Source organism: Haliaeetus leucocephalus, unplaced genomic scaffold, assembly GCF_000737465.1.
Source record: "Haliaeetus leucocephalus isolate CR32 unplaced genomic scaffold, Haliaeetus_leucocephalus-4.0 Scaffold696, whole genome shotgun sequence".
Lineage (NCBI taxonomy): Eukaryota > Metazoa > Chordata > Aves > Accipitriformes > Accipitridae > Haliaeetus > Haliaeetus leucocephalus.
Window position 1 is genome coordinate 704,737 of NW_010973132.1, and position 26,010 is coordinate 730,746.

The 26,010-nt window shown below is 37.9% G+C and overlaps 1 protein-coding gene across 3 annotated transcripts in view; it reads left to right on the forward strand.

Annotated features, from left to right (window-relative positions):
- ZNF106 (zinc finger protein 106) overlaps positions 1 to 26,010 on the forward strand; it is a 39,607-nt gene that overhangs the window by 2,336 nt on the left and 11,261 nt on the right. For 2 of the 3 annotated variants that reach the window (XM_010580039.1, XM_010580040.1), the window contains exons 2-10: positions 6,297 to 6,382; positions 7,693 to 7,754; positions 13,268 to 13,465; positions 15,685 to 17,790; positions 18,616 to 19,240; positions 20,157 to 20,226; positions 21,819 to 21,973; positions 22,068 to 22,128; positions 22,435 to 22,776. In XM_010580039.1, coding sequence (XP_010578341.1) covers positions 6,329 to 6,382; positions 7,693 to 7,754; positions 13,268 to 13,465; positions 15,685 to 17,790; positions 18,616 to 19,240; positions 20,157 to 20,226; positions 21,819 to 21,973; positions 22,068 to 22,128; positions 22,435 to 22,776 — 3,673 coding nt within the window. In that variant the 5' untranslated portion in view covers positions 6,297 to 6,328. The remainder of the gene's footprint in view (positions 1 to 6,296; positions 6,383 to 7,692; positions 7,755 to 13,267; positions 13,466 to 15,684; positions 17,791 to 18,615; positions 19,241 to 20,156; positions 20,227 to 21,818; positions 21,974 to 22,067; positions 22,129 to 22,434; positions 22,777 to 26,010) is intronic. The other variant, XM_010580042.1, reaches the window with a different exon arrangement.

A 26,010-nucleotide genomic window follows, 5' to 3' on the forward strand; every position in this document is an offset into this window, starting at 1 on the left:
GGTCTTAACTTCTAATTGGTGAAAGAGACATAGTATGCATACCTGTGAAGGGTATTATGAGCTTAAATACCCTAGGAAGGAGAAAAAAGATACAGCTAAATGTTACAGAAATATGTGTAAAATTAAGTGGTGGGTATTTCTGTTATTCTTATGAGGGTCTGTTTGTTGAAAACAAGGTTCTAAGAATAAGTGTGAATTCTTTTGCAAGTCACAGAAAAATCTAAATTGGTTAGGTTATTTGTCCCACATCTTGTGGATCACTATGTTGCTTCTTAATAAGACTTTGTCTCAATCATTATCAATTATATTGGAGGCTCTAATGGTAGTAGGGGTACAAAGACAATTCCCTTCTCCAAAGGGTGCTCATAGGGGTCTTAGTTGGAATACTATGTCCAGTTTTGGATGTTCCATTTAGTGTTGTGGGCAATTTGGAAAGAGGAATGGCAATTTTAGTAGGCTCAGGAAATGTGGTGTTTGAGGAAAACATCTGAAGAAAAAGAGTTTGCATATGTCTAAAAATGAACAGGCAGTGTAGGGGAAAACAGAAGCTTTCCAGGTGTATGGATTTTAAGTGTCATAAATGACAGCATACAGCCATGATGCTGAAGAGCTCTCCGTTCCAATTAGGACAGCGGATATCCCTGAATCTTCCAGTGCGTAAAAAGCTATCATAAGTAAGAGCAGTAAGTAATTTACTTTCACTAAGGAGGAATTGTCATCTCAGTTTACAGCAAGGAAAACTTAGTTTGGATATTAGGAAATTATTAGCATTGCTTATATGTAGTGAATTAGAAAGATGCAGTTTGATTGTGACTTAGGGTGTATATATTCTTCTGGTCTGTACTCCATTCTTAGATTTACTTGAAATAAAAATAGACATCAGTGAAAACTCTGTGTTTATGCCAGGTGTTCCTGTGCCTGTGCTGGTCTGTTTAAGGTATTTCTCTGCAGTCTCCTTATCTCCAGTATACCTTCCCTGTATATTGTAAAAAGCCAGCCGTACTCGTGGGATAGCATGCAAACAGTTTCTGTTAGATGTCTTCTAGGCTAGTTAGTGGAGTCAACTTTATTGCTTTTAACAGGAACTTAAAGAACTTTGATCTGTGAAATAACTCTTCTCTCCTGCTGGCTCAATGTCAAAACAGTTGAGCACTCAGCTGCCCAGTTATAACATTTGCTGTGCATTGTTGCTGCTTCAGTGCTGAGGGGTTTAGAGTACCCTCAGTCTGTCATGGGGATGAAGTTAAATCTTGGAAAGCAGGGAGGAATTTACCTTAAAAGTCTTGCTTCTGGTACAAGTATTTTAACTACTGGGCTGCAATATAGTTATCTCCTTAGCCATGTTAAAAAAAAATCCACCTGTGACTACAAAGTAGTTTGTACAGTGCATGATAGTGTGCTAGATGAGAATAATGCTGTTAGCCATGACTTAACTTTAGGAAGTCCTTAAATTCCTGTCTGTTGATCTGGTTAGGTTGCAAAGATCAGCATCATAGAAGGTTAAAGTGCCTCCCACATATGCCCAGAAGTAATGTTAAGGTAATTGGTAAAAGTTATGGTCTTGTAAGGGGATGCGTAGTGATTTCAGATGCCTCAAGGGCAATGAATCTGGGAAGGAGAGAGAGTCTTTGAATATTGGTACTTTATTCCACAAAAATTCTGCTGGAGGTGATGAAATTTGAGCATAGGTCTTTGTCTTGCTATGATGAATTACTTGTTTTGTACAACATTCTCAACAGCGGTACAGGGCTTTGATGTTTGGAGCAGTGTGTAATACAGGGAAGTGGTTTTATAGTCATAAAATTTTTCCTTAAGAAAATCTCTCTCTATTACTAGGCTTTAATAAATCATTATTTAGTTAGATTAGCAATCGTTAACTGCTTTGTAGCATTTGTTTATCAAAATAGGTGGTTGGATACAGCTTTCAAAGGCCTATGTGGGGTTCTCCAGGTTTTCCTGTGAAAAGACCAGGCTTCTTGGCAGATTAGCAAAATAAATTGTGCTGATCATCAAACTACATATGGTCTAGCCTAGCAGTGGTTAAGTGTTTCCCAGGGCCTAAATACAATTCCCTTCCTAATTCTTCTGAGCAAGAGGCTTCTGTCCAAGTCAAAGTGACTTTGTGTCCACCACTTCCTCCCATCAGACAACTAAAGATTTCATGAATGCACTTTGTGGTGAGTTGCTTCTTTCCTCTCTGCTCTCCTGTCCTTTCTCATGTCTGTGGCAGCTGTATTACTGTTCTACAGCTCAACTAGGACATGTGCAATGCGTTGCTGCAGGAGAGAAGTCGCTAAAGCAGGAGGAGCAACATCCCTGTGAGGAGCTGAGGAGCATGTTGCTGCAGAGCATTCTGCCACAGTGAACTTCTAGACTCCCGTTCTTGTCAAGGGTAGAGTTTCCACCCCTATCTGTAGGGACATGCAGCATTTAGGCAGGCCTTTAGACAGGCCAGCGCTGCTGATCTCTCTGAGGCCTCCTGAGGATTTCTAGGCAGCTGGAATGCCGGGCTGCCCGCCCCAATCCATGGCACTTGTGGCTTTATATAGTCAGTGTTCAGCCACTGATCTGTAGCAGATTTAACCTTGACGTACATTTTTAATGTATGTTATCCGGTAAGGTTGAATAACTGTGGACAAATGGATGTTGTAGCAGGAAGTAGTCTAATGCCTTATTTTCTTTGTAGACTATTTTTACTTGTGAGAAGTATTCTCCAAAAATCTCCGTAGCAGACTTGCTTAAGTTAATTAAAACTGTGTGGTGTTTCCAAGCTCTGGGCAGGTGCAGGATTTGGGCAAGTTGCATTTACACCACACAGTTGTAAAATGCATCCCTTCCCTTTAAAACAAACAAATAAAAAATCACCCACTGAATAGTTATATTCTCTCAAAATAGAAAGTTGCCGTATTATCTCATTTGTTTTGAAGGCTTTACATTTTGCTGTTGACGTGTTTCTCTTCTATATGGTGGTGGGGTCTTTTTGGCAAAACCTTATCTTTGCTTGCAGTTTGCTCATTTTTTAGAGTAGCTCATTTTCCTATTAAAGTTCCATAAGTAATTTCCTATGCTATGCAGCCAGTTGGTGATTTCAGAAGCACAAACTGTTAAATCTGATAAAAGCTTGAAGGTTGTTTGGTGTTTAAAGTATGGGATTTTTTTCTTTTGTTAGGAATTCAAATATGCCTGCATTTATGTGGAGAAAGCTCTGTTTCTGAAGTTTCTCGGTATGAAAGTTTTGTGATTGAACAGACAGTGTATGATGAGATGAAATGCCATCACTGGCTACATGGCTCAAAAGCTGTCTGCTTCTTGTCACTGTTGCATAGTGAGTGAGAGAATATCTTGAATTTATAATGTTTTTCAAAGTACTTCATGAAAGTTCTTTTACAGTGAAATTGAAGTACTTCATTAAAGTGAGCCATGGGTTTTATAGCAGAATTTGGGAGAAAGCTAAGGATGAAGGGAAGTGGTTTATCTCTATGTAGACAGTAAGCCAAGAGGTGATCTCGAAATAGAACGTGGGTCTGTCTTCTCCCAGTCCCTGTAGCATCTACTGAATCTCTTTACAGCTGAGTCCTTGCCTCTAAGGGCTTCTCTCTGCTGAGGTGAAAGTTTCACTTTTCATAGTGACATCCAATAGCATTTGAAGTCCATTAGTATTTTTAGTACTGTCATAAGTAATGCCCAGTTGATTGGGCAGTTAGCCTAAAACTCTTCCTGTAATCATGTGTAGTTACTATATGTTTTAATTAGCCAAAACAGGTGTAATGTTAGCTCTATTTGTGAAAGCTTTTTAATGTTACGTGCTAACTGGTGTCAGCAAGTCACCATACTTCACTGGGCTGCTTTTCCTGATTTAAGTCCCATGCTGCAGTTTCACCCTTGTGCTGAATTAATTCTGTAAATACTTTAGTAATCTTGAACACGAGCCTGAGCACATGTAGGGTATTACTCCACTAAACTACAAAGTAGAGCTGGTGAAGAATGTTGGGGGAGTACAGAATATTTTAATGCAAGAGGAAGTATCTGAAATTGGTGCAATGATTAGCGCCCTTGCTTTTCAGGTGTAACTTCATATTAATAGCATTAAAACAGCTTTCCTATATTGGGTAGGCATCCAAACCTTTGTCACTTGTCTATAATCATGAATAATTCTTTTATATTTGTTGCAGCTGCACAGATTGTGTATAAACAGTATGTTGATGATGTGTTCCTAGACTCACCTAATAACCTACTGGAAAACCATGAGGCTGAAATATCTCATTTTCTGTCTCTACTTATATTAGCTTAAACTTTCCTTAACTGCTGTCTCAGTTGAAATATATTTAAAAACAAGTTATACTCTTTATATGTGGTTTCAAAGTAATTTGTTCCAAAACTTGGTATTTCTGTGTTCTGACCTTCCATGAAAGCAGGTGCTTTTGCATGCACATCACTGATATCATATGAATTTATATGCATACTCTCTATGACTTAGGCTGGTACAAAGTTCTGAATGATCTTGTACCTTTCTTGGGGGTGATTTGTCAAAATAAATAGCTCTTACTAATGATTCGAGTACATCAGGTGCCCATGTGATGAAGCTAGAGAATGCATATTTAAACACTATCAGGTATTTCGGTGAGATCAAGAATGGCACCCTAGAAATGCTGGTTAGGGAACAGAAAAAGATGATTGAATCTCCTGTTGTGTTTTAAGTGTGTTTGTGTTGGTATGATGATGTGGATTTTTATAGGGAGGAAACTGCTTTCTCTGTTGTCTAAAGGTGAAAGGGCTATTGCAACTCTCAGTTCCTTCCCCTTTAAGCTGGACAGATGCTGGTGCATACATAACTGTAAATGGACATGCAAATCTGGAGGAAAAGAGTTATTTATCAAAGAAGGACATTTTGGAATGAGAGTGGGTGTGGTTTTACTTGCTTATTTTTGTTTGTTTACGGTTGGACAGTACCACTGAATGTCAGAGCTGCTTTAATTCTAGGTAACCTGGATTTCGTAAAAACCCAGTTCTTGCCCTTTGTTCACAGCTTCTAGTCAGAGGGTTTGATGCCCCTGGTAGAGAAGGTTGATGGTAAATAATTAGAATTAACTTTGTAGGGTAAGCTGTGGAGATGAGCTGTTGAAGGGCTCTTGTAGGTTAAGTTTGATGATATTAGCTAAGTTAGCTCTGAAGTTGACTAAAGTCAGATAGCAAAGCTTGGAAGGATTTGTCTTTCTGTGTGGAGATCTAAAAATGCCTAGTAGTAAAAAGATACATTTCTTTCCACTTTAGGGTGAGGAACTGCCTCTGCGAAGTCAATAAAAAATTACTATAATGCTTGATCATTCTGCATTTTAGTGTCTTTCTCTTAAAAGAAAGGGCAAAGATTATACCCTGTTCCTTATGCAGACATGTCTGTCTTTGTATTATAACCTAGACTGTTACGTACCTCTCTAATTTGATTGCTCTCCTTATGAATTAAACATTATGATAAAATACATATGGCATTTAATTTGACCTGCTGGTGCTTTCATTTGCATATATATACAAGTCTTAAGTAGATCAGTGTTAAAAAGTTTAATTTTCTGGTGCAAAGTTTTGAATAATATTGTACTCTTGGGACTAATTAATGAAAATCAATAGCTTTTATTAATGGTTCAAATACATAAGGTGCCATGTAGAGCATGGTGTTAGAGAATGTATCTCAAGATGCTGTCTAAATTGAGTGTTTCAGTACATGCATATGTCTAGTTCTTAGGGAGGTTAATGAGAAAAATACTGAATTTAAATCACTTTAGGTTTTATTTTATGGTGAATAAATGGACTGATAAACCTTGAAGACTAACGGTCTTTGATGTCATGAATAGCCTTCGTTTCATTTTCCTAGGTCCTTAAATATCTTCCTTGAGCTGCCCTGTGTACCAAAATAAAGATCTGAGTTTGCCCTGCTTGGTGTCCCTAGTTCCTTAACTTCCACTCATCATCCTAGTTGAAAAGTGTTCTGTTAATCTGATTTGAGTAGCTGAGAGGATTCCTACAGATCTCTGTTTGCTTGTAGAATGAGTGCCATGTCTTGGAGGACAAGGAGCAAAATGAAAGAAAGGGAAAGCTACTTTTTATTATAGCTGTTTTAGATGACTATTCAAAACTACCTTACCTTTTTTGAAGAATATTGACCATGCACAAGAAACTTAAAGAAACTCAGCACAAGTGTTTTCATGAATAGTAACTTATTTTTACTTCCTTACTAAAAAAGATCAATAAAAAAAAAAAGTAATCCTGAATGTTGGTTCTTTTAAAATTATTTTTATTTGCAGGTATGGGATAAGATCTTTCCAGAGTAATAAGCATGGTTCGAGAACGAAAATGCATATTATGTCACATTGTGTACAGCTCAAAAAAGGTAAATAATTAATGCTTTACAGCTGTTGGTAGATACCAACAGGAAGATACTAATAAGAAATGTGTGTAATACTTCAATTTTAAAATTGTGCAAAGTGTGAGGGTTTTTCCGTCTACCAGGAATATATTGATCTAGGTCTATCACAAATCAAATAATATATTTGCATGTGCTTTAGAGTATCTTTCTTGAAATGACCTGTGCAGTATGCTTGATTCTGAATGTTAAAAATATTGAGGTCTGAGTTTTTCATATTGTATAAAGATACTAAAGTGAAAAGCGCTCAAACTTATTTAGCTATAAATTATGGTATGTTAAGTATACTGTAATACACAATTTTTAAAATTCCTTTTGGGAGGTCTGTGTTTCTGTATGGAAGGACAATGTGGAATTATGCAGCCCAGCATGTGTTTTCATTACTGTGTCAATTTGGTGTGTACCTTCTGTGTACTGCATATCATGCAAAGCCTGCATTGAAACGGACTGTTTTTTAATGGACCTTCATATATTGCTTACCCACATGGGTACCTTGCAAATGCCAATGTATTAATTCACACAACTGTCCAACCCTGAAGATGTTTCTTTCCCTTTGCAGATGGGATTTCAAGGACTAAAGAGGATAGTGATTAGTATCTGTTCTTTGAAGAATTCCAAACACTTTGGCTTAAACACAGAGAAAGTTAAATCTTCTGAAATGCTTCCTTTCACTGAATTACAAACATGCTTTCTCTTCCAGCAGCTCTCTTTCAATAGCAATTAATTATAACAGCACTGCAGATCAAGGGTGCTGTAAACAACAAACTGGTATGTTATGTACATCTCAGTTTCTGAAGCGCATCTAGCACAGTAAAATAGTGCGTGATGATGAAATTACAGCTGTATCATAATACAAATACAGAGAGTCTGCTCAGATTGCACAGGAAAACTGTTTTAAGTGCTGTGATTCTGGAGAGTAGTCTCAATGAGACTTTTAATAAAAATGATGATCAATAGTAATTTGTCAAAAATCAGTGTAATAAGCTTTGCTACATGCACTCCTGTTTGTCTTTCTCCTGGAATTCTGCCCCCCTTCTGTTGAATTCTAATGACTCCTGTGTGTCCTTCCTCAGGAAAGGTAACATTATATGACTTCCTGAGAGTGTGACTGCTTGTACTTTCATGGTCATAGAAGCGGGAATGGCAACTGCTGTAGCCCTACAGGAGTAGAGTACACCTTCCTGCAAGGCAGGAGAGTTCTCCAAAGTGAGCTTTTCACATATGATACACGATTTTGTTTTGTTTTGACCAATTTTACTTTTTTCCCCATGTTGAAGGAGATGGAAGAACACATGAGAAGCATGCTTCATCACAGAGAACTTGAAAACCTGAAGGGAAGGTATGAATGAGAACAATCTTGCATCATTCCTCTCTATGCATTTTATATGTCACTCTCTGGAAGAACTCATGTCCTATTTCCCATATAAGCTGAATTGCACAATTTATTTTTATGCATCACTTAGTTGCATGCCTTGTGATAAAGCTGGCAATGAACATGTTCTCTTAATGTCAAAAACTTGAGGCAAACGATGTGGAAGAAAGCTCTCCTGTATTTCTTGGACTGCAGTGAAATAAAATTAAAAAACATGTTTTTTAAGTCTTGGCATTTTCATGCTTGGTTTCTTGGAAGCACTAGAATTCTGCTTTTGACAGAATTATGACCACTGGTATTTTCCTTTTTAAAATTTTTTTTAGAAGTTTTCAGTGATGTAGAAACAATTGTTGATCTTTTAAGCCACTTTGAGAAGACTGCTATCTTGGATGTAAAGTCTGCATCTACTTGTGGCTGCCTTGTCCTCTGCCACCCTGGTCCAGTTGTTTGGTTAAGGGACCTAACCATCGTGGATGGTGATTTCCTTCTGATTTCCTTGGTTTTATTTGCAACCTTTGGAAGCAGGAGGAGGGAGTTAAGGGGTGTTCAAATATCATCCTGATAATATGGAATCAGGTTGTAACCAGAGTGCACTTAAAAGTGCTTTCAGGTATATGGGGTTTGAGGTTGAGGTAGCCAGAGGGATCAGATAGTCTGCACTTATGTATATGATCTACAAACTAATTTTTAATCATTTTGCAGCACAAATTTTATGTGGAAGTGGCAAATCTCTTTTAAACATCTTTTAAAGGACTAAAGTGATCTTCTTTCAACTCTTAGAGGTGTGGGAGATCCATTTTGTCAGGACATCCATCTTGTATCCAGGGCAGAAAATCTGTAGACTACTTGTGTTTGCATGCTAGCTTTTCATTCATGTAGCTTTTATTCTGTTGTTTTGTGTAAGGTGAGAGCAGCTGTTAGGGCTCAAGTCCCTTTTTTTAAGGAGTTAACTATTAAAGAAAGGCTGAGTGAAATTAAAACTCTGATCTGTACTGTGATAGATACTAATGCCAATGTATTTAAGTTGTGCCAGGTTGAATTCTAGTAAAACTCTTAAACTGTTTTGTTTTATAATGTTTCTAAAGTAGAGGAAGTTAGAAAGTTATTTCTCTTCAGTAACTTCTTATGTGAAAAGCATACATAGAGCTGCAGAACAGCGTCCACGTTTGGAGTACAAGATTATATTACATACATGCCACAGATGAAGACATTTGTTGGAGCCAGCTGTATAGTATTTTATACTACTGTTGTGTATAATTGCTAAGTGTTGCTGTAGTTTCTCTAAATCAGCACCTTAAAATGTTTTTAGGTTAAGACTTCCAGAAAATCTGTAGCATATGTGTATGCCCACTTATATCCACTAGCATTTCAAATTCTCTCTCTAAAATAAAAAAATAACCCTTATTGCAGGACAGTAAGTAAAAAGATACTGCTTACCTTGAAGTGCATATTGACTGTCAGTAAATAACCTCTGTTGTCTAATTTCTACTTCCATTTAATATTTGATTAAATTGTCTGGAGCTTCACAGCACTGGGAAGTGCTGTAAACTGGGAAAAGAACTTCCATCTTCAGAATCTCCATCACCAGCCTGTCTTTAGGCAGGGGTTGTGTGGACTATCAAAATGTTAAAATATATCGGAAAGAAAATTAAATAATCTTTCCGTCTTGAAATTAAATTTGTTTTAGTGGGATTCAGAAAATCTTCAAGTTGTCCAGATTAACAAAGTTGTTCTTGTGTCACATTGAGAAAATGTATGAAAGCAGCTTTTTGGAAGCTGTTTCATTAAAAAAAACAAAAAAAACCCCCCAAAAACCCCAAAAACCGCTTTGTAGTAACAATAGAGGGCGTAAAAATTCCACACCCTCTTTTTTTTCTTTCTTTTCTCCTGCCATTGCTATCCCTTGCTCAGCCCTATGTTTCTTGGGTTTCTTTTGTTCTGAATTCAGATACTTACTTAAAAAGAAAAGAAAACCAAAAAACCCCAGATAATTTTGTGTTCTCTGCTGTGCCCCATACAGCTGGGTCTTGGGAGCTAAGAACATTCTGAAAATGTGCCTGGGATCAAGCACATCGTGCTATTTGATATCTGTCCTGTTGAGTGTGAAAAGGATTTGTTCTGTTACTGAGCAGCTGGGAAGGGGTAGCTCAGAAACCAGAATGTCCTCTGCACTAGAAGCTGACTTAGGGCTTCTGGTCAACTAACTTGTAGAGCATTTCTGTTCTGGACTTTCTTCTGACAATGATTCTGAGATCAGCTTAAAATGTCATGTATTTTGGCATCTTAGTTAGTTAATGACTCTTGAAGGTAACAGTAATTTCTAGAAGTTATATATTGTGTCTGCAGTGGCTTGCAAGTGATCTGACAATTCTTGGTTTTCCATTTCCATAAGACTGAAATTAAATTACATTTTTCATCATCATTACATTTTCTATTACTAAGGTAACTGTCTTTACTACTTCTTTCAGAAGAATGCATGGAAGGTATTTGTTCTCAAAATGAATAATGAACTTCATTTTTCACTCTGCAGCAGCAACCTTATTCTCTTACCCCACGCCTCTCCTTCTTCCCATTTAAGTTTAGTAGAAGTCTTTTAGGAGTCTTACAGCCTTGTAAAGCAAAAGGTACTCCAAGTAGAAAATGTGAAGCACAAACAACAGCCTCATGAGTGTGGTTTAGTTGTGTAACAGGATAATACCATTAAAGTGTGTAGTATCATACTACTCGAAGTATTACTACCTTCAAATTTAACATCCTACCTGCAGTAATTTTTTAGACTTCCTGTAGGGAAGAAGTAAAGGAAATGCATGCATTGGCTCACACTTTTCTCCTTTTAAAGTTAACTTAGTAATCTCAAGAGCTAGAGTAATTTTCTGAAACATTTTAAGGCTCTTCTCTTCTTGAAGTCTTATGCAATGTGATATATAAGGATAATTGGATGTCAAGTACAAAGCTTTAGTGTTTTGGGTTTAGTTTTTTTGTGTTTTTTTTAATTGGAAGTGAAATAATGCGCTTGTATGAGGAACATTGAATCTGCCATTTGAAGTATGCATCCAGTAATAAAGCTCTTGGATGTTTTCATACAGAGAAAACTTTTGTCATGTTTATTTCAAACTGCTTTTGGCCTTCTTGTTGAACAACTAAGATTGTGTGGTGTTCCTGTGTGGTAGGGAAATGCGTAGGCATGATCAACGTATGTCGTGGAGTATGTTCAGTTCTGGCTGATACAAATGGGGATAGGGGAAGGAAAGAACCAAAGGAAATCTAAATTCTCTTAAGTATAACTAACTGAACTCCTAGCCAATTCATCTTCAATTAAAGCAGTTGCTCATATAGAAAAAATAGTGTTGATTTTAATTTAGGTTCATATAGATTAAGAGCAGGATGGAGAAGTCTAGTCACTACCCACTTGAGTCTTCTCTTTCCAGACTGTCAGTTGGTACAAGAGGCACAGCTTTGTAATTAGTAACTCACAAGTTAGAAGTGATAGAAACAAGTTCTTTGTCCTTAGGCCAGCTGCTAACTCACTGGCTTTGTCCAAAGTAAGTAAAACTTTGCATTTATTTAGTTAGTCTATAAATGAGGATGATGAAAGTTTTATGAAAGAATTGAAACATGGGTCTTGTGAAAGATTTGGATTGTTCTCTAAAACACAATTAGTACCACTGAGGTGCATTTCCTGTTGAAATGTCCTTATGATTGAAGTGGAACGTTATATAAAAAGAACACCTTTTTCAACAGGAAGACAACTTTCTATTTGCAGTTTGCCTTGTGTGATGACCTAAGTTAAAAATTTTAGTAGCAATGCATAGCTGTGCCATTTATGAGTGTGGAGAGGATTCTTCCGATGGCATTAGTAAAATTTACTGGTTGTATTCGGGCTATCTCATTAACCCAATAAAGATAACCAAAGTACAATATATAGTATCTGGGCTTTGAATATTTATTAGTGAGTGTGAAGTGTGCAAAATGAAGTACACCCCTCTCTGGAAAATACAGACTAAATTTGTAAGTTACTGGCTTTGTAAATGAAATTTATCCAAGTGTTTCATCTGAAATTAGGCTGCAACATACAAAATAATTAAATGTAAAAACTATAATTTTTATGAATTAATCTGTCTAAAATAAAACGCTCTCTAGCTGTGCCTGAATGACTGCATTGGTTAAATATCTCAACTATGTTAGTAGGAAAACCACAGATTTCCAGGATAAATAAAACATAGCTGCTGACACTCCATTAACCACTCCAGTAAGGATATTGCCTTAGTATCTTGAGTGAAGGTGCATCTTTTGATCTTTTTCTCATTTTATTTTTAACTTTTCTCTAAAAAACCAAGGTTTCATGTTTGTCTTTTTCCTTTATGGATCCCATTTTTTTGACTCCAGTTATGAACTGTGTGGTGGTATTACAATGCTACTATTACAACACTTCAGTCACAAGTGCACCATGGGGATATGCAGATCTGCTTTTATGAATTAAATGGCAGAATTGAAGAAAGCGTTGTGGAGGCAGGCAGTGAGTCATAACTTGGTCCCACTGAATTATTTGCAGTGGACTATACTCTCACTAAGTATTTTTCTGACTTTTTTGAACTGGTGAACATATTTTCCTTGTTTAGGTTTATTATTAACAACGTATTTCCTTAACAGTGGAGTATTGAAAAGATTTGTCAGGAGAACAAGTAAGGTATTTTTAGAAATCTGAATTTCTTTTATTAAAAAAAAAAAAAAAGTAAAAAAATGTTGTAACCTTAATCCAGTATTCACTGAAACACGAGTAAAGCCATTTGTCTGACACAGCTGTCAACTTCCTCCAGCTGAAATAATTTCTGTATTTTTTAAGATAAGTTCTCTAAAGTAGAAAGCAGACCTCATGCACACTTGAACCAAATAAAGTACATTGAACTGAAGACACTCTCCCATTACTCGCTGCACTGTGAAGTCTTTGGATTCCAGGCAGCAGTCTCAGCTGTCCCAGTTTAGGTTATGTTGTATCAGGATTGGCTGTATCCATATACTGCCTCCTCCCTTTTCTAAATTTCACTGGGGGAAGGCTCAAGGCAAGGATTAAATGTAGAAGCTGTCACCAGGCTTCCCCAGTGCAGCTGGCACCATGGATGGGCTTCAGAGCAGCTCCTGCTAGCTCTGGAAGCCTTCCACTCTGCCTCCTCGCTCACTATGTTTCCTCTGAAAAGATTTTGAGTACAACAACTCAAGAAGAACTCCTTCTCCCAGTTAACGCAGCTTTATTACCAAGTCTATTACCTCTTGATTGTTGGAAAAAAATCTTTTAAAAACTGACCATCAAAAAACTAGACCTTGAAAAAAAAAAAAGCCAGAGAATTCAAGTAACTTAAATATACTGAGCAAAACCTAGTCGCCTTCAACTCAAGCACATTCAGAGGAAACAAAGTAAGAACAGAGGTACCTGCCATGCCTGTTGGCAGAGTTGAAAGTCCACCCTCTGCCTCTCTTCCTAGGGACAGCAACCATGAATGCCGGGTGTGCAGGGTGACACTGGTGGGTTTGTCAGCATATGCCAAGCACATCTCCAGCCAGCTGCACAAAGACAATGTTCATGCCCATGACAGAAAAGAGGAAGAGAAAGAAGAGGCAGAAGAAGAATACCTTGACAAAGAACTCATTCAACTAATCAAGCAAAGGAAGGAACGGAACCGGTGAGTTTTCCTTTCTTCTCTTAGGTCACAAAATTGCTTTTAACACAGTTAGGATACGCTCCTAAGGCTTAGATGCTCATGAAATGTAAACTGCCTGTAGCCAGTGTACTTGTTATGAGAACAATCCAAGAGACCTATGTGGCTATTGTAGTTTCAATGTGTAAATGTCATTCTGCTGAATGTTCATGTTCTGTTGATCTGCTACTAGTAAGGAAGTGCAGCTATTTTCCATTATGGCTAAAAACAGTCCCCGGTGTGGAATCTTGTGTTCTGAGAGCCCTAATGTTTTTGTTTTAATATTTGATACTATTTAACTGAAAGGCTTAATAAATGTGACAGTAGTGCTAATATTGTTTGGGGTGGGGGGGTGTCTATAGGAACCTGACCTTTTAGAAGCTGTTGCTGAGCGTGCTTTGTTATAAAACTTTTAATCTATTTTTAAAAGGAATTGGATTGTTCTGTCAGTGTCACACTGAAATCCCATAATCCTTGAATGAAATTTCTTACCTGTTTTATCTTACTGCTTACCATTAGCTAAACATAATTCTAATGGCTCACTATGAAATAGAAGGCTGCAGAGAGTAATAAGTATTGCCTTTTATCTTCCATGTGGCTCTGCAAGTGTGCATTGCCAATATGATGTTCCAGTTGGGAATATATTGTTTGAATAAATTTATGGCATGGTGATGGTATTAAAGGGGCATACGATTTTTGAAAGAAGCTCTTGCTTGTCATGGCTAGAAGTTTCAGTTAGCATCTCCAAGTGCATAAATCTGTGGAGATTATTTGGTTTTGACACCATTCTGTCATACAAGGGTGTCCCTGTACTGCACGATGGTCATGTTTTCATATTGGTCAATGTAGGTAGCAATAATGTCACTTTTCCTGGTTTTTATGGTAAAGGAGTAATGCTGTCAGTACAGTGCTATTCTGAAGCAACTAAAATCTTAGAAAATCTCTCTCTGCTGGATGCTGGTTTGGAGGGCGAAAAAAAGAAAGTACATGGATTAAGTTACTAATACAGCAAAATTGTTTCCATTAGATCATAATCTAGTTGAGTCAGCTCCTAGAACTTACGGTATCACTTAGACATTGTTTCTTTGAATTCTTGTCTTAGAGCTCACTTCATCTTATGCAGTAGACCATTTCCTGTTAGAGAGTAATTATTTGTGCATCTTTTAGCAAAACTGGAATGTGTTGAAAACTTAAAGGGTGGTACAATATGAATTTTCCATTTACTCAAATCAATTGTTTTTGAGCAGTAGTGTGAAAGTTTCCTGTCTTGCTTGTCCAGGGATCTGGAATGAATGTATTCCTGTGATGTCAGGAAGAAGCATTTCTGTAATCAGGTTTTTAGAAAAAGTTCTAATAAAAACTTGTCACTTGGTAGAATAAATACTTAGAATGTTTAGACTGCTTACCCTGGGAATAGCTGTTGGTAGCATTTATCTTTAAACGTACATGTGATAATTTACCACGTGTTCATGGGAAGTTGCCAAGCACAAGTACTATCCAAAGGGCAGTAGATAGTGCTTCTGGGAGGCTCATACAGACTCAGCATTGCATGCTGTGGACTGTTCCAGTCTGTTGGTTAGAACAAGAGAAAATATATTTGTATCTGAGGTACAACTTCTGTGGACATTTTATATCTGTTTTTGAACTTAAGTTTTATAAACTGAGGTATGATCTCAGGTTTTTTTCTCCAGTGAGTAGAATAACTGCTTTTCTCAGCCTAACTTTCCTTCTATTTTATATCAGTTCAATTTAGTTATGCCATCTAACACCAACAGAATAGTCTTCAGAAAAAATAATCATCTCACTACTATTGAATTTTTCATCTGTCAAGATTACTGAAATTACAAAGATTATACAACAGAAAAGCTTATTTTTCATTTGTTTCTTATTAGTCCAATAACTAGTAAATAGAAAGGAATATTATCTTCTGAGTTAAACAGAAATATTTAAGAATTAGTCTGTTAAACTGTCCCTGCACCAAATCAGTTGTTCTTGTAAGAGCAATTTTGAAATATCGTATTTAAATAAAGGTACAACATTAGTTTTGAAGGTCAGACACTACAGAAGCCTGAACGGTAAAGCAGCTAAAAAAGCTATCTGTTTCTTTTTCTGGGTAAAAAAAAAATAAAATGCATGAGGATTGTGCACTGTTGGATTTCAGTGGAATGGCATCAGAATTTAGGTTATTCTCAATTGTTTTGTAGGCAAGCTGAATCAAGCTGTGCAAACCAAGAATTAGAATGTGATGATAGGAGATCACAGAGAAGGCGAGAAGAAAGAGCTACTTATAAAGAAAGAGAAGCTTATGATCAGTCATCGTGGCATCATCATAATGCATCACAAAGGGACTGGAAGTGGGAAAAGGATGATTATATTAGTCCTAGACAAGGCAAATTTTCACACTCTCAGAGGAACCTTAATATAAACAGACATTCAGGTGGCCCAAGGGGACGCTCTGTGTGGCACCAAAATGTTTTAGGAAGCTCTTCAAATCGGCATAACTATGGGAATTCTGGAAATGGTTGGCATTCAAGTGGACGGGGAGGAGGAGGAACATCAAATTGGCATCACAGTGCCAGGGAGAGAAATTCTACTTGGCACTCAGAAGGAACAGGTCATTTTTCTAGCTGGAATTCCAAGAGTTATGGAGGAAACTGGAAATCTAGTCCTCATGGTACAAATGGCTGGAATTTTGGAAGCTCAGGAGATACATATTCGGTAGAGCCAATTAAATATAATAAGGAAAGATATGCAAGGCAGCGGCAGGAGAAAGACACTGATGTTCTGCCATACAGAAAAGATCGAAAAAATAAGAGTGACTTGCTTGATTTTACTAGTGATAATCTTCCTTCTGAGGGGGCGTTGGATTTTGGTACGTTGAAGCAACCAGAAAGCAAAACTTTAAGAGCCAGTGGAAAAAGTGGCAGTCCTTCCAGAGATAAAACATATCGCTGGACTCCCTACCCATCCCAGAAAGCTGCAGAGCAGCAACCACGGTGTGAAGATAATGTTTCTAAAACTTCAGATAAAATGGATTCTGTATTTATACCTCTTACTGATTCATCAGTGAAAGGAAAAACTTGTGAAGCCAATGTTAGCCTTTCAAAACTTAAAAAACGGGAAGCATCTTCCCCTTCTAATGTAACCTCAGATCACCTTGATTCTTGCAAGGTAATGAAAGACTGTTCCAGTGGTGAAAAGCCTGACAAAGATGATGGCAGAAGTAATAGGATGCCATCACTGAAATCCCCTCTTCTGAATATCACAGATAAAAAATTATCTTCCCCAAAGCAAGACACAAACAGTCTCTTAAAAAATGTCAAGCTTCTGTTATCCTCAACTAATGGCGAAGAGCAGAATCATTTGAATGCACTGAACTTGGAAACAAACAGTTTCTCCTCTTATTCATCAAAGCTGCATGGTGCTTGTGCTGGTAACTTAAAAGGCAGCAAAGATGTGCTTGGTAGCAATCTTGGAGAGCCTGTTAATAACTTAAGTGAAGCAGAACAAACCCCCAAAGATGTTCAGTCCAGCCATTCCTTGCAAAATGCTCCCCTAAGCTCTTGCAAGGATACAGGTGACCAGAATAGGGAAGAAACTGGGAAAGCATCACCAAAGAATGAGTTCAGACTAGATTCATTAGAAGATGTGAGTGATGATGATTTAATGGGAAGTGAGAAGTCAGAAGCAAGAGCTGAAAAGTTGGGTTCTTCTGTTAGTTCTTGTTTACCTTGTGACACTCCAGAAGGTAAACCTGCCACCTCTGAAAAGGAAGATGATGAAAAGCTGGCTGCTTCAAGTATTGCTTCTGCTGATCTAAAAGATTCTACGTTTCAGATGGAATCCACAGTTTCTCTGTCAAATGGTCAGGACCATTTGCATGTGGATTTGAAAACCTCCTCACAGGATGGAGAAGGGGATGAAGAGCGTGTCAAGTCACATGATCACTTTGAAATGGAAGGTTTTGAAAATCCTTCAGAGCATGAGCTGCAAAAAGGAGGAAGCCAGTCACTAGGCCTCCTTCTTCCTGATTTAAGCAAACTTGGCCTCCCTGCCTCTCTGCAAAGAGACCTGACACGACATATTAGTCTGAAGAGCAAAGCCGGGACACATCTTCCAGAGCCCAATCTCAATAATGCACGGCGCATTCGGAATGTGAGCGGCCATCGGAGAAGTGAGATTGAGAAGGAGTCAGGGCTTAAACCCACCCTCAGGCAGATTCTTAGTGCTTCCCGGCGAAATGTAAACTGGGATCAAGTCATCCAGCAGGTAACCAAGAAGAAACAGGAACTTGGCAAAGGTTTACCAAGGTTGGTAGCTTTCAGATCTAACCATGCCTCTCTGTGTGTGTGTTGAGGGGGGAGGGTTGTTTTTCTCCAAATCTGAAATGAATTCCAGAATCCTAAAACTAAGGCTTCAGAATGAAGCTTGCTATACCATGATCTTTTGCATATACAAATAACTTAGAGTTTTTATGATTGCTTGCTGCTGTGGATGTCTATCCATAGATAAGTGATAGTAGTCTGCTGCTCAGAAAAATTTTGATCAGTTCATAATTGTTGCTTAATATCTGAATACGGACACTAGCAATGTATTTGCTTTTCAAGTTCTAGTAAGTGGAAGAATGTAAAAATGCAATCAGGTTGTGAATAATGCTGTGACAGTTGCTTATTTCTTCATTTATTCAGGACTATGAGAAATGCTTGCATTGCTGCAGGCAGAATAAATGCTCTCTTTTCATTTGTTAATCTTTTAATCTGATACACAGTTTGGTTTCATGTTTAGAGGAAGCAATTATGTAATACTTCACTTTTGAAACTTTCTTTAAACCTGAAGTTTTTGAAGCATCTTGAAAAGGTGTCATATTTGCTTATTCAAAACTTGGTTTGGAATAATTATAACAACATGATTTCTGACTTGGAAATCATGCTGTTGGTTCTTAGCCACTAAATCTAACTTTTTGATACACAAAAGATACTCCATTGCCAGGTGAGACAGAAAGCACAGAATACCAGTGTAATGAGTTGCCAGATCTCTTAAAGCAGTACCGTGCATTTGGGGGAGTGGGAGGCTTTGTTTCTAGATTTAGCTGGCTTGTTACATGTGTATTTATTTTTCTTTTTATCTTGTTAAAGGTTTGGCATAGAAATGGTGCCTCTTGTTCAAAATGAGCAAGAGGGTCTAGAACTCGGTGAAGAATCTGATCTGTCTACTCTAGAAGGATTCCAGTGGGAAGGGATTTCCTTAGCAGTGCCTGGCTCAGCCAGAAAACGTAGCTTTTCTGAAAGCAGTGTCATTGCAGACAGAAATCCTTCTGCTTATAGCTTCTTCAGTGAACAAGCCAAAATAAAAGAAAGTGGGCAAAGGCAAATAATTGCAGCCAGCCACTCACATCACATAACATCTGGGTATGAGGCAAGCGCTGATATTGAGGCTGATATGAAACGGGAGACATCTTCTCTTCCTTTATCACCATTTATATCTGAAAGAACTGAGACTAGTGGAAGGAGACACAGCCTACAGGCCACCTCTGAGGTCACAGGCCTCACAAAACAAGACCAGGAGAGCCCAGAGAAGAGAACGCCTCTTCTTGAAAAACAAAATGTACTAGAAATCTCAGAAGAAAATCGTCCAGCTTCAAATAATGCTTCACTTCTTGCAGTGTCTAATAACATAGATGCAGCTACAGACAGTAGCTGCACATCTGGTACTGAGCAGAATGACGGCCAAGGAATTGGAAAGAAGCGAAGAGCAACTGGAGTAAGTGTGCAATTTTGTTCAGCTTTGGTGTGCTAAAAATGTTTTTTTTCCCCTGTCAATGGTCACTTGACCTTGGAATCATCTCTGCAAGGAGGACTTTCTCCATTTGATTGTCTTGTACATTGATAGCCTCAAACTAATTTGCTTGTTTGACTTAATTTTCTTTAAGAATCTTTTCCATTTCTATTTTCCATTTCATAGTCATGCAAGACTTCTGCTTAATCTTTTTTAATTAGTAGGAATGGCAAATGTCCTTTAATTTTGATTTGGTAACTGGCGTGCTGTGCTGGGAAACGAGAGCTATTAAAATATTTCTGTGGAAGTACTTGATGTTGTAGCAACAATCTTGGTGTTTCAAAACTTTAAATGGAAGCTAGGCTGTAGTAGAAATTTGTTTTCCTTAGAATGTTCCTGGTTTTATGGTCAAGCAAGGAAAGACAACCCTTTCTACAAAATTATGTACTTAAAATGATATCCTTAAATCTGAATTTATTTCATTGTCCTGTCTTGGACTTACCCAAAGGGAAAAAAAAGTGTTTCTGATCAAAATCCTCAAAATGGGTTTGTTATATGCAGACAGTGATAATTTTAATTCCTCACTGATTTATCCTCTAGACTTTCAACTAAAACCGTAGAGCAGAAAATTTGACCCAAGTTTGGTCTTAAATATCTGAGTAAGTAGAAGGCTGTCAGCTTATTTAGTATTTCTAGCTGAGATGAAAACATGGCACTCACTTTGCTGCTGTCCCTCTTTTAAGGGCAGAGGGAAGGATGAGTTATACAAGAATGTGCAAAATTAATTGTGTATTCTTCTTCGTGGGTACAGGTAATGGTTGAAAAGACAGTGGATGGTTGACTTTTTGATTTAGGCAAAATTGCTCTTGTAACTTTTGTTAATAAATGATTTTACTTGCAGGAGGGATCTTCTCCTGAAATCCCTAGTCTAGAAAGAAAGAATAAGAGAAGAAAAATCAAAGGTAAAAAGGGTAAGTGAATATCATACATATGTGCGTCTGGTATAGGGGTTATAAATACCTAGTAGTATTTTGACTTGGCTAAAATGGTAGTTACTTAATGTTACTTTGGTGCTTCTTGGGCTCTTACTGAAGATCACAGGGTTGACTGCTCTCAAGTCTGCAACGCTGAAGAGTCCCATCTTAATTTGTCAGAAGTTACTTCTAAGAGAAGACTTTGTGCCTCCTTTCTGCCTGCAGTTCATGTTCCCAGCTGCACAGATGGGACCATTGCTTTCCCCTGCTCAGGGAAGAGAGGTTTGTTGCCTCTTCAGATGGAAGTTCTGAAGGGAGAAGTACCCATCACTCCGTTCTAATTCAGCTGTGCAATTTTCCCTTTCTATTTCTGGGTGGTCTCACCAGAAAAACTGTACTCACCATAACTTGGGCTGTGTTATGTTTTTGACGTCTCGAGCAATACTTTTATTTTTTGACTCCTTCCCTGTCTTTAAGGGAAATGAATGTGTAATGTCTCACTCCTTCTTGCTCCTGACCAAAGAAAACTCTTATTGTGGCATTAGACAGGTCTTTCTCAAACATGCCTAACACATCCCCATCACTGCATATCAAAATGAATCATCTGTGTTTTAGGCAGTGTTTTCTTTGGGAACTAAATCATTGTGTTACCATCTGCAAGCTTTGGGGTCCATAAGATAGCTTTCAAATGTTCCATTTCTCTTTTTTTAATTATTTATTTATATTGAATTTTTTGTAATGCAAGGCAGTTAATATGGATCTTTTCGTGGGAACTAATATTTCACTACTTGAAAAGGTGGGGGTGTTTATCAGCCTCTGTCTTCAATGACTAGTGTCTATTATGGAAAGTAATAACACACTCGACTTAGTAAAATCTTTCTTTCCCATTACTTTGCTTCAGCAGCATCGTTACTGTAGGAAATCTGCTAAAGGAAACTATAACCTGAATGAAACTGAGCAGTGCTCAAACTGAAACTTAATTTGCTTGGAGAATCTCTGTAATGCCAGAGGACTTTAGAAACTAGTATAGGAGATCTTTTACTGAGTACAGTGCTCAGAGACTCTTTTTCAAGAGACTGAAAACATGAGTCTCACGACCCAAAATCATCCTAGATAGTAAATGATTTTGTATCATTGGGTTCTTTTTCTCTTAAGCTCCCTTTCCTTGGCTTCTGGATTAACTGAATAATTTAAATCTTGTTTAGCTTAAATTTGCCCTTGCCTTTTAGATTACATTAATGGAAAGTGTGTATTTGTACTTCATGTACATGTATACTTCAAGAAGAGATCTTTGTGGAGGAGATTGACTTTGTTCAACTAAACTAAATCAGTGCTGGCAAAGCTATGACGGAAATAGTTACTAGAGTCGTGGCTGAGATTGCGTAAAGAGGAATACTCAACTTTGCTCTTCTTTCATGTAGACATGGCTCTTCCTGTGCATAGATGTTCCTTTTCAGCTTCTTGTATGACTATTGATGCTTGACCTAATTTATGGTTTTTTTACATTCTGAGGTGGTAGTATTTATTGAGATACATTACACGTGATATTGTCAAGTACAATTATACTCTATGTTTTGTTTCTTTTTCAGAACGTTCTCAGGTAGACCAGTTGTTGGCTATTTCGCTGAGGGAAGAAGAGTTAAGCAAGTCCCTGCATAGTGTGGACAGCAGTCTCCTGCAGGCAAAGGCTGCCCTGCAGGCTGCATATGTTGAGGTTCAACGGTTCCTTGTATTAAAGCAACAGGTAACAGTGGGCTTTTGAGACTCTCTGAACTAGAAGTTAGCAGCCTGAAAAACTGCCTTAAGTAGGACTGATTTAAACCATAACTGTTTTGTAGATAACCATGGAAATGAGTACACTGAGAAGTCAGAGAATCCAGATCTTGCAGGGGCTACAAGGTACGAGATACCATAAAACTACAACAGTTGAATGCTGACTTTCATATTCTTTGAACTCAGCATCTTTTAAAAATTGCATTTAACTTGAATTCGCTCATGTAAAATGTACAATAAAATTGAAGTCTTTATTGTTCAAGTGTGATCTGTTGTCTTTGGTAGTGCCATCTAGTGGGTTTTTTACAAATTTTTCTCTTCCTTGTCTGTATTTCCCCAAGAAATAAGCTCTTGGGACCACTAAATTTTATTGTAAAATGTTAACATTTTTGTTCTGGTTTTTTTTTTTTTCCTTTCCTCTTTTACTGTTAGAAACATATGAACCTTCTGAACTCTCAGAGCAACTTTCCTGCAGTGTCTTAAGTGACAGAAGAAATAGCAAATCTCAAATGGCAGCTGACTTAATTCCTGCAGGCTCCTTCCTGCCCCTTTTGGACACTTTGTCATCTTCCGTACCTCCGCTGGGGGCTTCCGTTCATGTAAACATGCCATCACCATTCCAGTCTTCTGGCATCACACCTGCCACTCCTCCTGACTCATCAGTACAAGTTAAACGAGAACCTGTGTCTCCAAAAGGCTCAGAAGAAAATGTGAATTCTGTACTCCAGAGGTCCCCATGTGCTTCCCGAGCAGAAGAGGTGGAGCAGAAGGATGGTATGTGTGGCTTTTCTTTGTTTTGAGAGAGCTACCTTTAAGAAAATAAAGATTATTTTTTTTCCCCAGAAGAATGTAAGTTGGATCTCAAACCTGCAGCCTGTTGTGCAGGGCTGAACTCCCATTAACTTGTGTAGGACTTTGTCAACTTAATAGCCTTAGAAACTGGGACCTTCTTTACAATACATCCAAAGGGATTCCACGTTTTTAAATTGTTAAGCACATGCAAATTGTAGTCATATGCACCTATAGGTTTCTAGTTGTACTTTAAGAATAGAACAAACATGAATTTCAAGGTTACATCCTCTTAGAATAATTTAGTTAACAAAAAAACCCCAAACCTTAAAACCTCCCCTGTAATTTTTGTCTTGTACTCTGCATCATTTAATGGGCATTGGTAGCTGAAAATCTGCCTACAAAGGAAAAATGCGTGCCTGAAGATCTTTATAAAAAATTATGCCCAACTACATTAGAGTATTCTGTGTTCTTCTTGGGCCCTGCTGGACAAGCACAGAGTATGATTTATGATACTAAAAATAACAATCCATCTTCTCCTTATCTCCATCTCTCTAAATCCCACAGGGCTGGAGACGGTCATTCAGAGTTCATGCGATCTTATTTGTGATTTCAGTAGACAATTTACTCTTAAGAAGGATGTTAGGCACTGTTCACTCATGTGAGGGAGTGGGACTGAGTAGGGCAGGGCTACCAAAGAAGGTATGTGTTCACTTTTGTCAGGAGGAGAAACCACTGAATTAACTGAACTACTAACGTGAGAGCTACTGCTTTGGAAAAATGAGATCTTAATGGCTATAGCTGAAATTGCTAACTCTTTATTTAGACAGTTTAAAACCCCTAAAACTCATGTACTGTAGTCTGTGGTCAAAGACTTAAATGCCATTGGTACTTTCCACTGCAACTTGCTACTGTGACTGAAGGTACAAACTGAAGATAAAAAGCTCAAACATCCTTTCCTTTCCTAAGAGCCTGTGAAGCCAAGCAGGGTGACTCTAATGACAGTTGTTTGTCTGCTGTAACAATGTCACTGACCCAAACCTTTAACTTGGATAATTTGAGATAGTGATTCATAAGCAAGATCCTTGGTACAGGTAAATATAGCCAATGCAATTTTTTTTTCTTCAACTGAAGTGGAAAATACGATTGGAAAAATCCATGGTGTACTACTTTTATAAGTGTATTTTTTTTCTCAAGCACAAGATAAGTGTTGGCTAAATTGAAGCTTAGACTTCTGCAAATACAAGAATTCGAAGGGTTTTTTACCTTTTAGCAGTTTGCTTCAGACATAGAATTCTGTATAAATAGTGTTCTTTGTGGTTTTTTAGTCACCATTGCATTTCCCGTATTCCACTGTGTTACATTACATGCATGTAGTATTGTGAATTTTGCTTCATCTCTTTTTGGAGGATTTGATAGGGATTATGAAGCTCTGAGGGTGTACATTAAAGTAAACTTGGGAGGGAGGGGGAGAATCAGCTTTTGTGTTTGTTTGCATTGTTGAGATTCAGCTTGTAGGAAGCCACTGCCTTTCCTTCGCTTTCCATTTTTATTGGCATATGCCGTTCTGTTAAGTTTAAACATCAATGAAGAGAGGTGTCATTTTTTTTTAAGGTTAGAATTGGAAAATTCAAAATAAGGATGTAGTGATCACTAGCTGCAGTGGCATGCAGTGTTTTGCTTGCAGAAACTTCAGACTTTATTGATGTCTGTGCAGGCCCAGCAGAAGCTGAAGAGGTTTTTCAGTTTTCTCTCATAAAGATGAATGTTCAATGTATAGCTGTATTTATTACTTAAATAATTACTTTAAAAATGTCTTAATCACATTAGCATATTTGTCAGTTTCCTGCAAACTTATTTTTGACATATTAAAATCAAGAATGTTCTTTTGATGTTTGTTTGTCAAATTAATGTGGTTTTGGTATTGATCAACTTCTGTATGTGCTACATTTAAAATGAGTGTCTGCCATCAAACTAATTTGGTAATTTGGGGGGAAAATAAGCATTTACCATCAGGTAAATGCTGTAATTTGGGGGAGAGGAATTCTCTCTGGGGGCAGACTGCTTTCTGGGTGTTGAACATCTGGCTTATCAGCTGCCCTAGGAGGTCAGCTCAGCCTTGCCTTGAAGGAGCTGATTGCATTTTGTTTTCCCTAACTACCAGCAATCTCTCCCACCTGTGGAACTGGGGGATTCTGCTTTCTTGCACTACCATGGTGATTTCCTACTTCCTTTTCTAACACATGCAGTACTCCAAGTGCTGAGAATAACTTTTGGTTTCAGAAATTTAAGTTTAAGTTGCAGGTTACTCTTACTTTCCTGTTTGTTTTGGTTTTAAGTGACCAAATTCCTCCCCTCCCCCTTCCTGCGGGAAATGAGGGATGCACAATGTTAGAGGTGTATTCAGAATTTAAGGGTTTGTGTGCCTTCTTCCCAGTATAATTCAACACAGTAACTGTTCAAACCTTGTCTAAGCATTCACTTCTGCTGTACAGAGGGTTTTCTAACAGGTTGCAGCTGTGTATGACAGTTATGGGTCGGGGGGAAAAACAGCTTTCCATTGATTTACTTTAAATATGATACACCCTACACTGTCATCAAGTTCTAGTTTTATCTTGGAACTTCCCATCTGAGGAGGGTGTGGGGCGAGATGTTCACTTTTAAGGTGTCTCTAGCTGGATGCGTAATTCCAAAGCATCAAATTTGTACTGTGATGTGTTAAACAGTCCAACAGCTTTGTCTAAGCATTGCTGTAGGTTTAATTTGCTGGTTTCTAAGAGACTGAAGCAGGGAAGTGTTTCAAATACTGCCAGCTTCCCGTTGGCCTTGAGGGATCCCACCCAATAAATGCAGTGAACTTGAAACATCCTGTTCTGGATTGTAGTTATTGCAAATGTGACCAGGGAATTTTAGGGTGTGGGAAACACAGCTGTGAGATGCTGCCTGTGCTCTTAGCCTGTCTCAGTTGAGAAGTTGGATTCACTTGTTCATATTAGCTTCAGATTAGAATGACAGGGAGAGTATGTTTGCCCCATTGTTTAGTCCACCACAGATGAACTAACAAAGCTTACCCTGGTGGCATACAGTGCTGCCATTCCCATGATAGAAGGTACGATGCTGCAGAGTGGGTTGTGCATGACTCATCTACCTTGACTTAGGTCCAAGTAACTTGGTAGAAATAACTAATGCAGATGGGTTAAGCACAAGGTCTTCAAACTG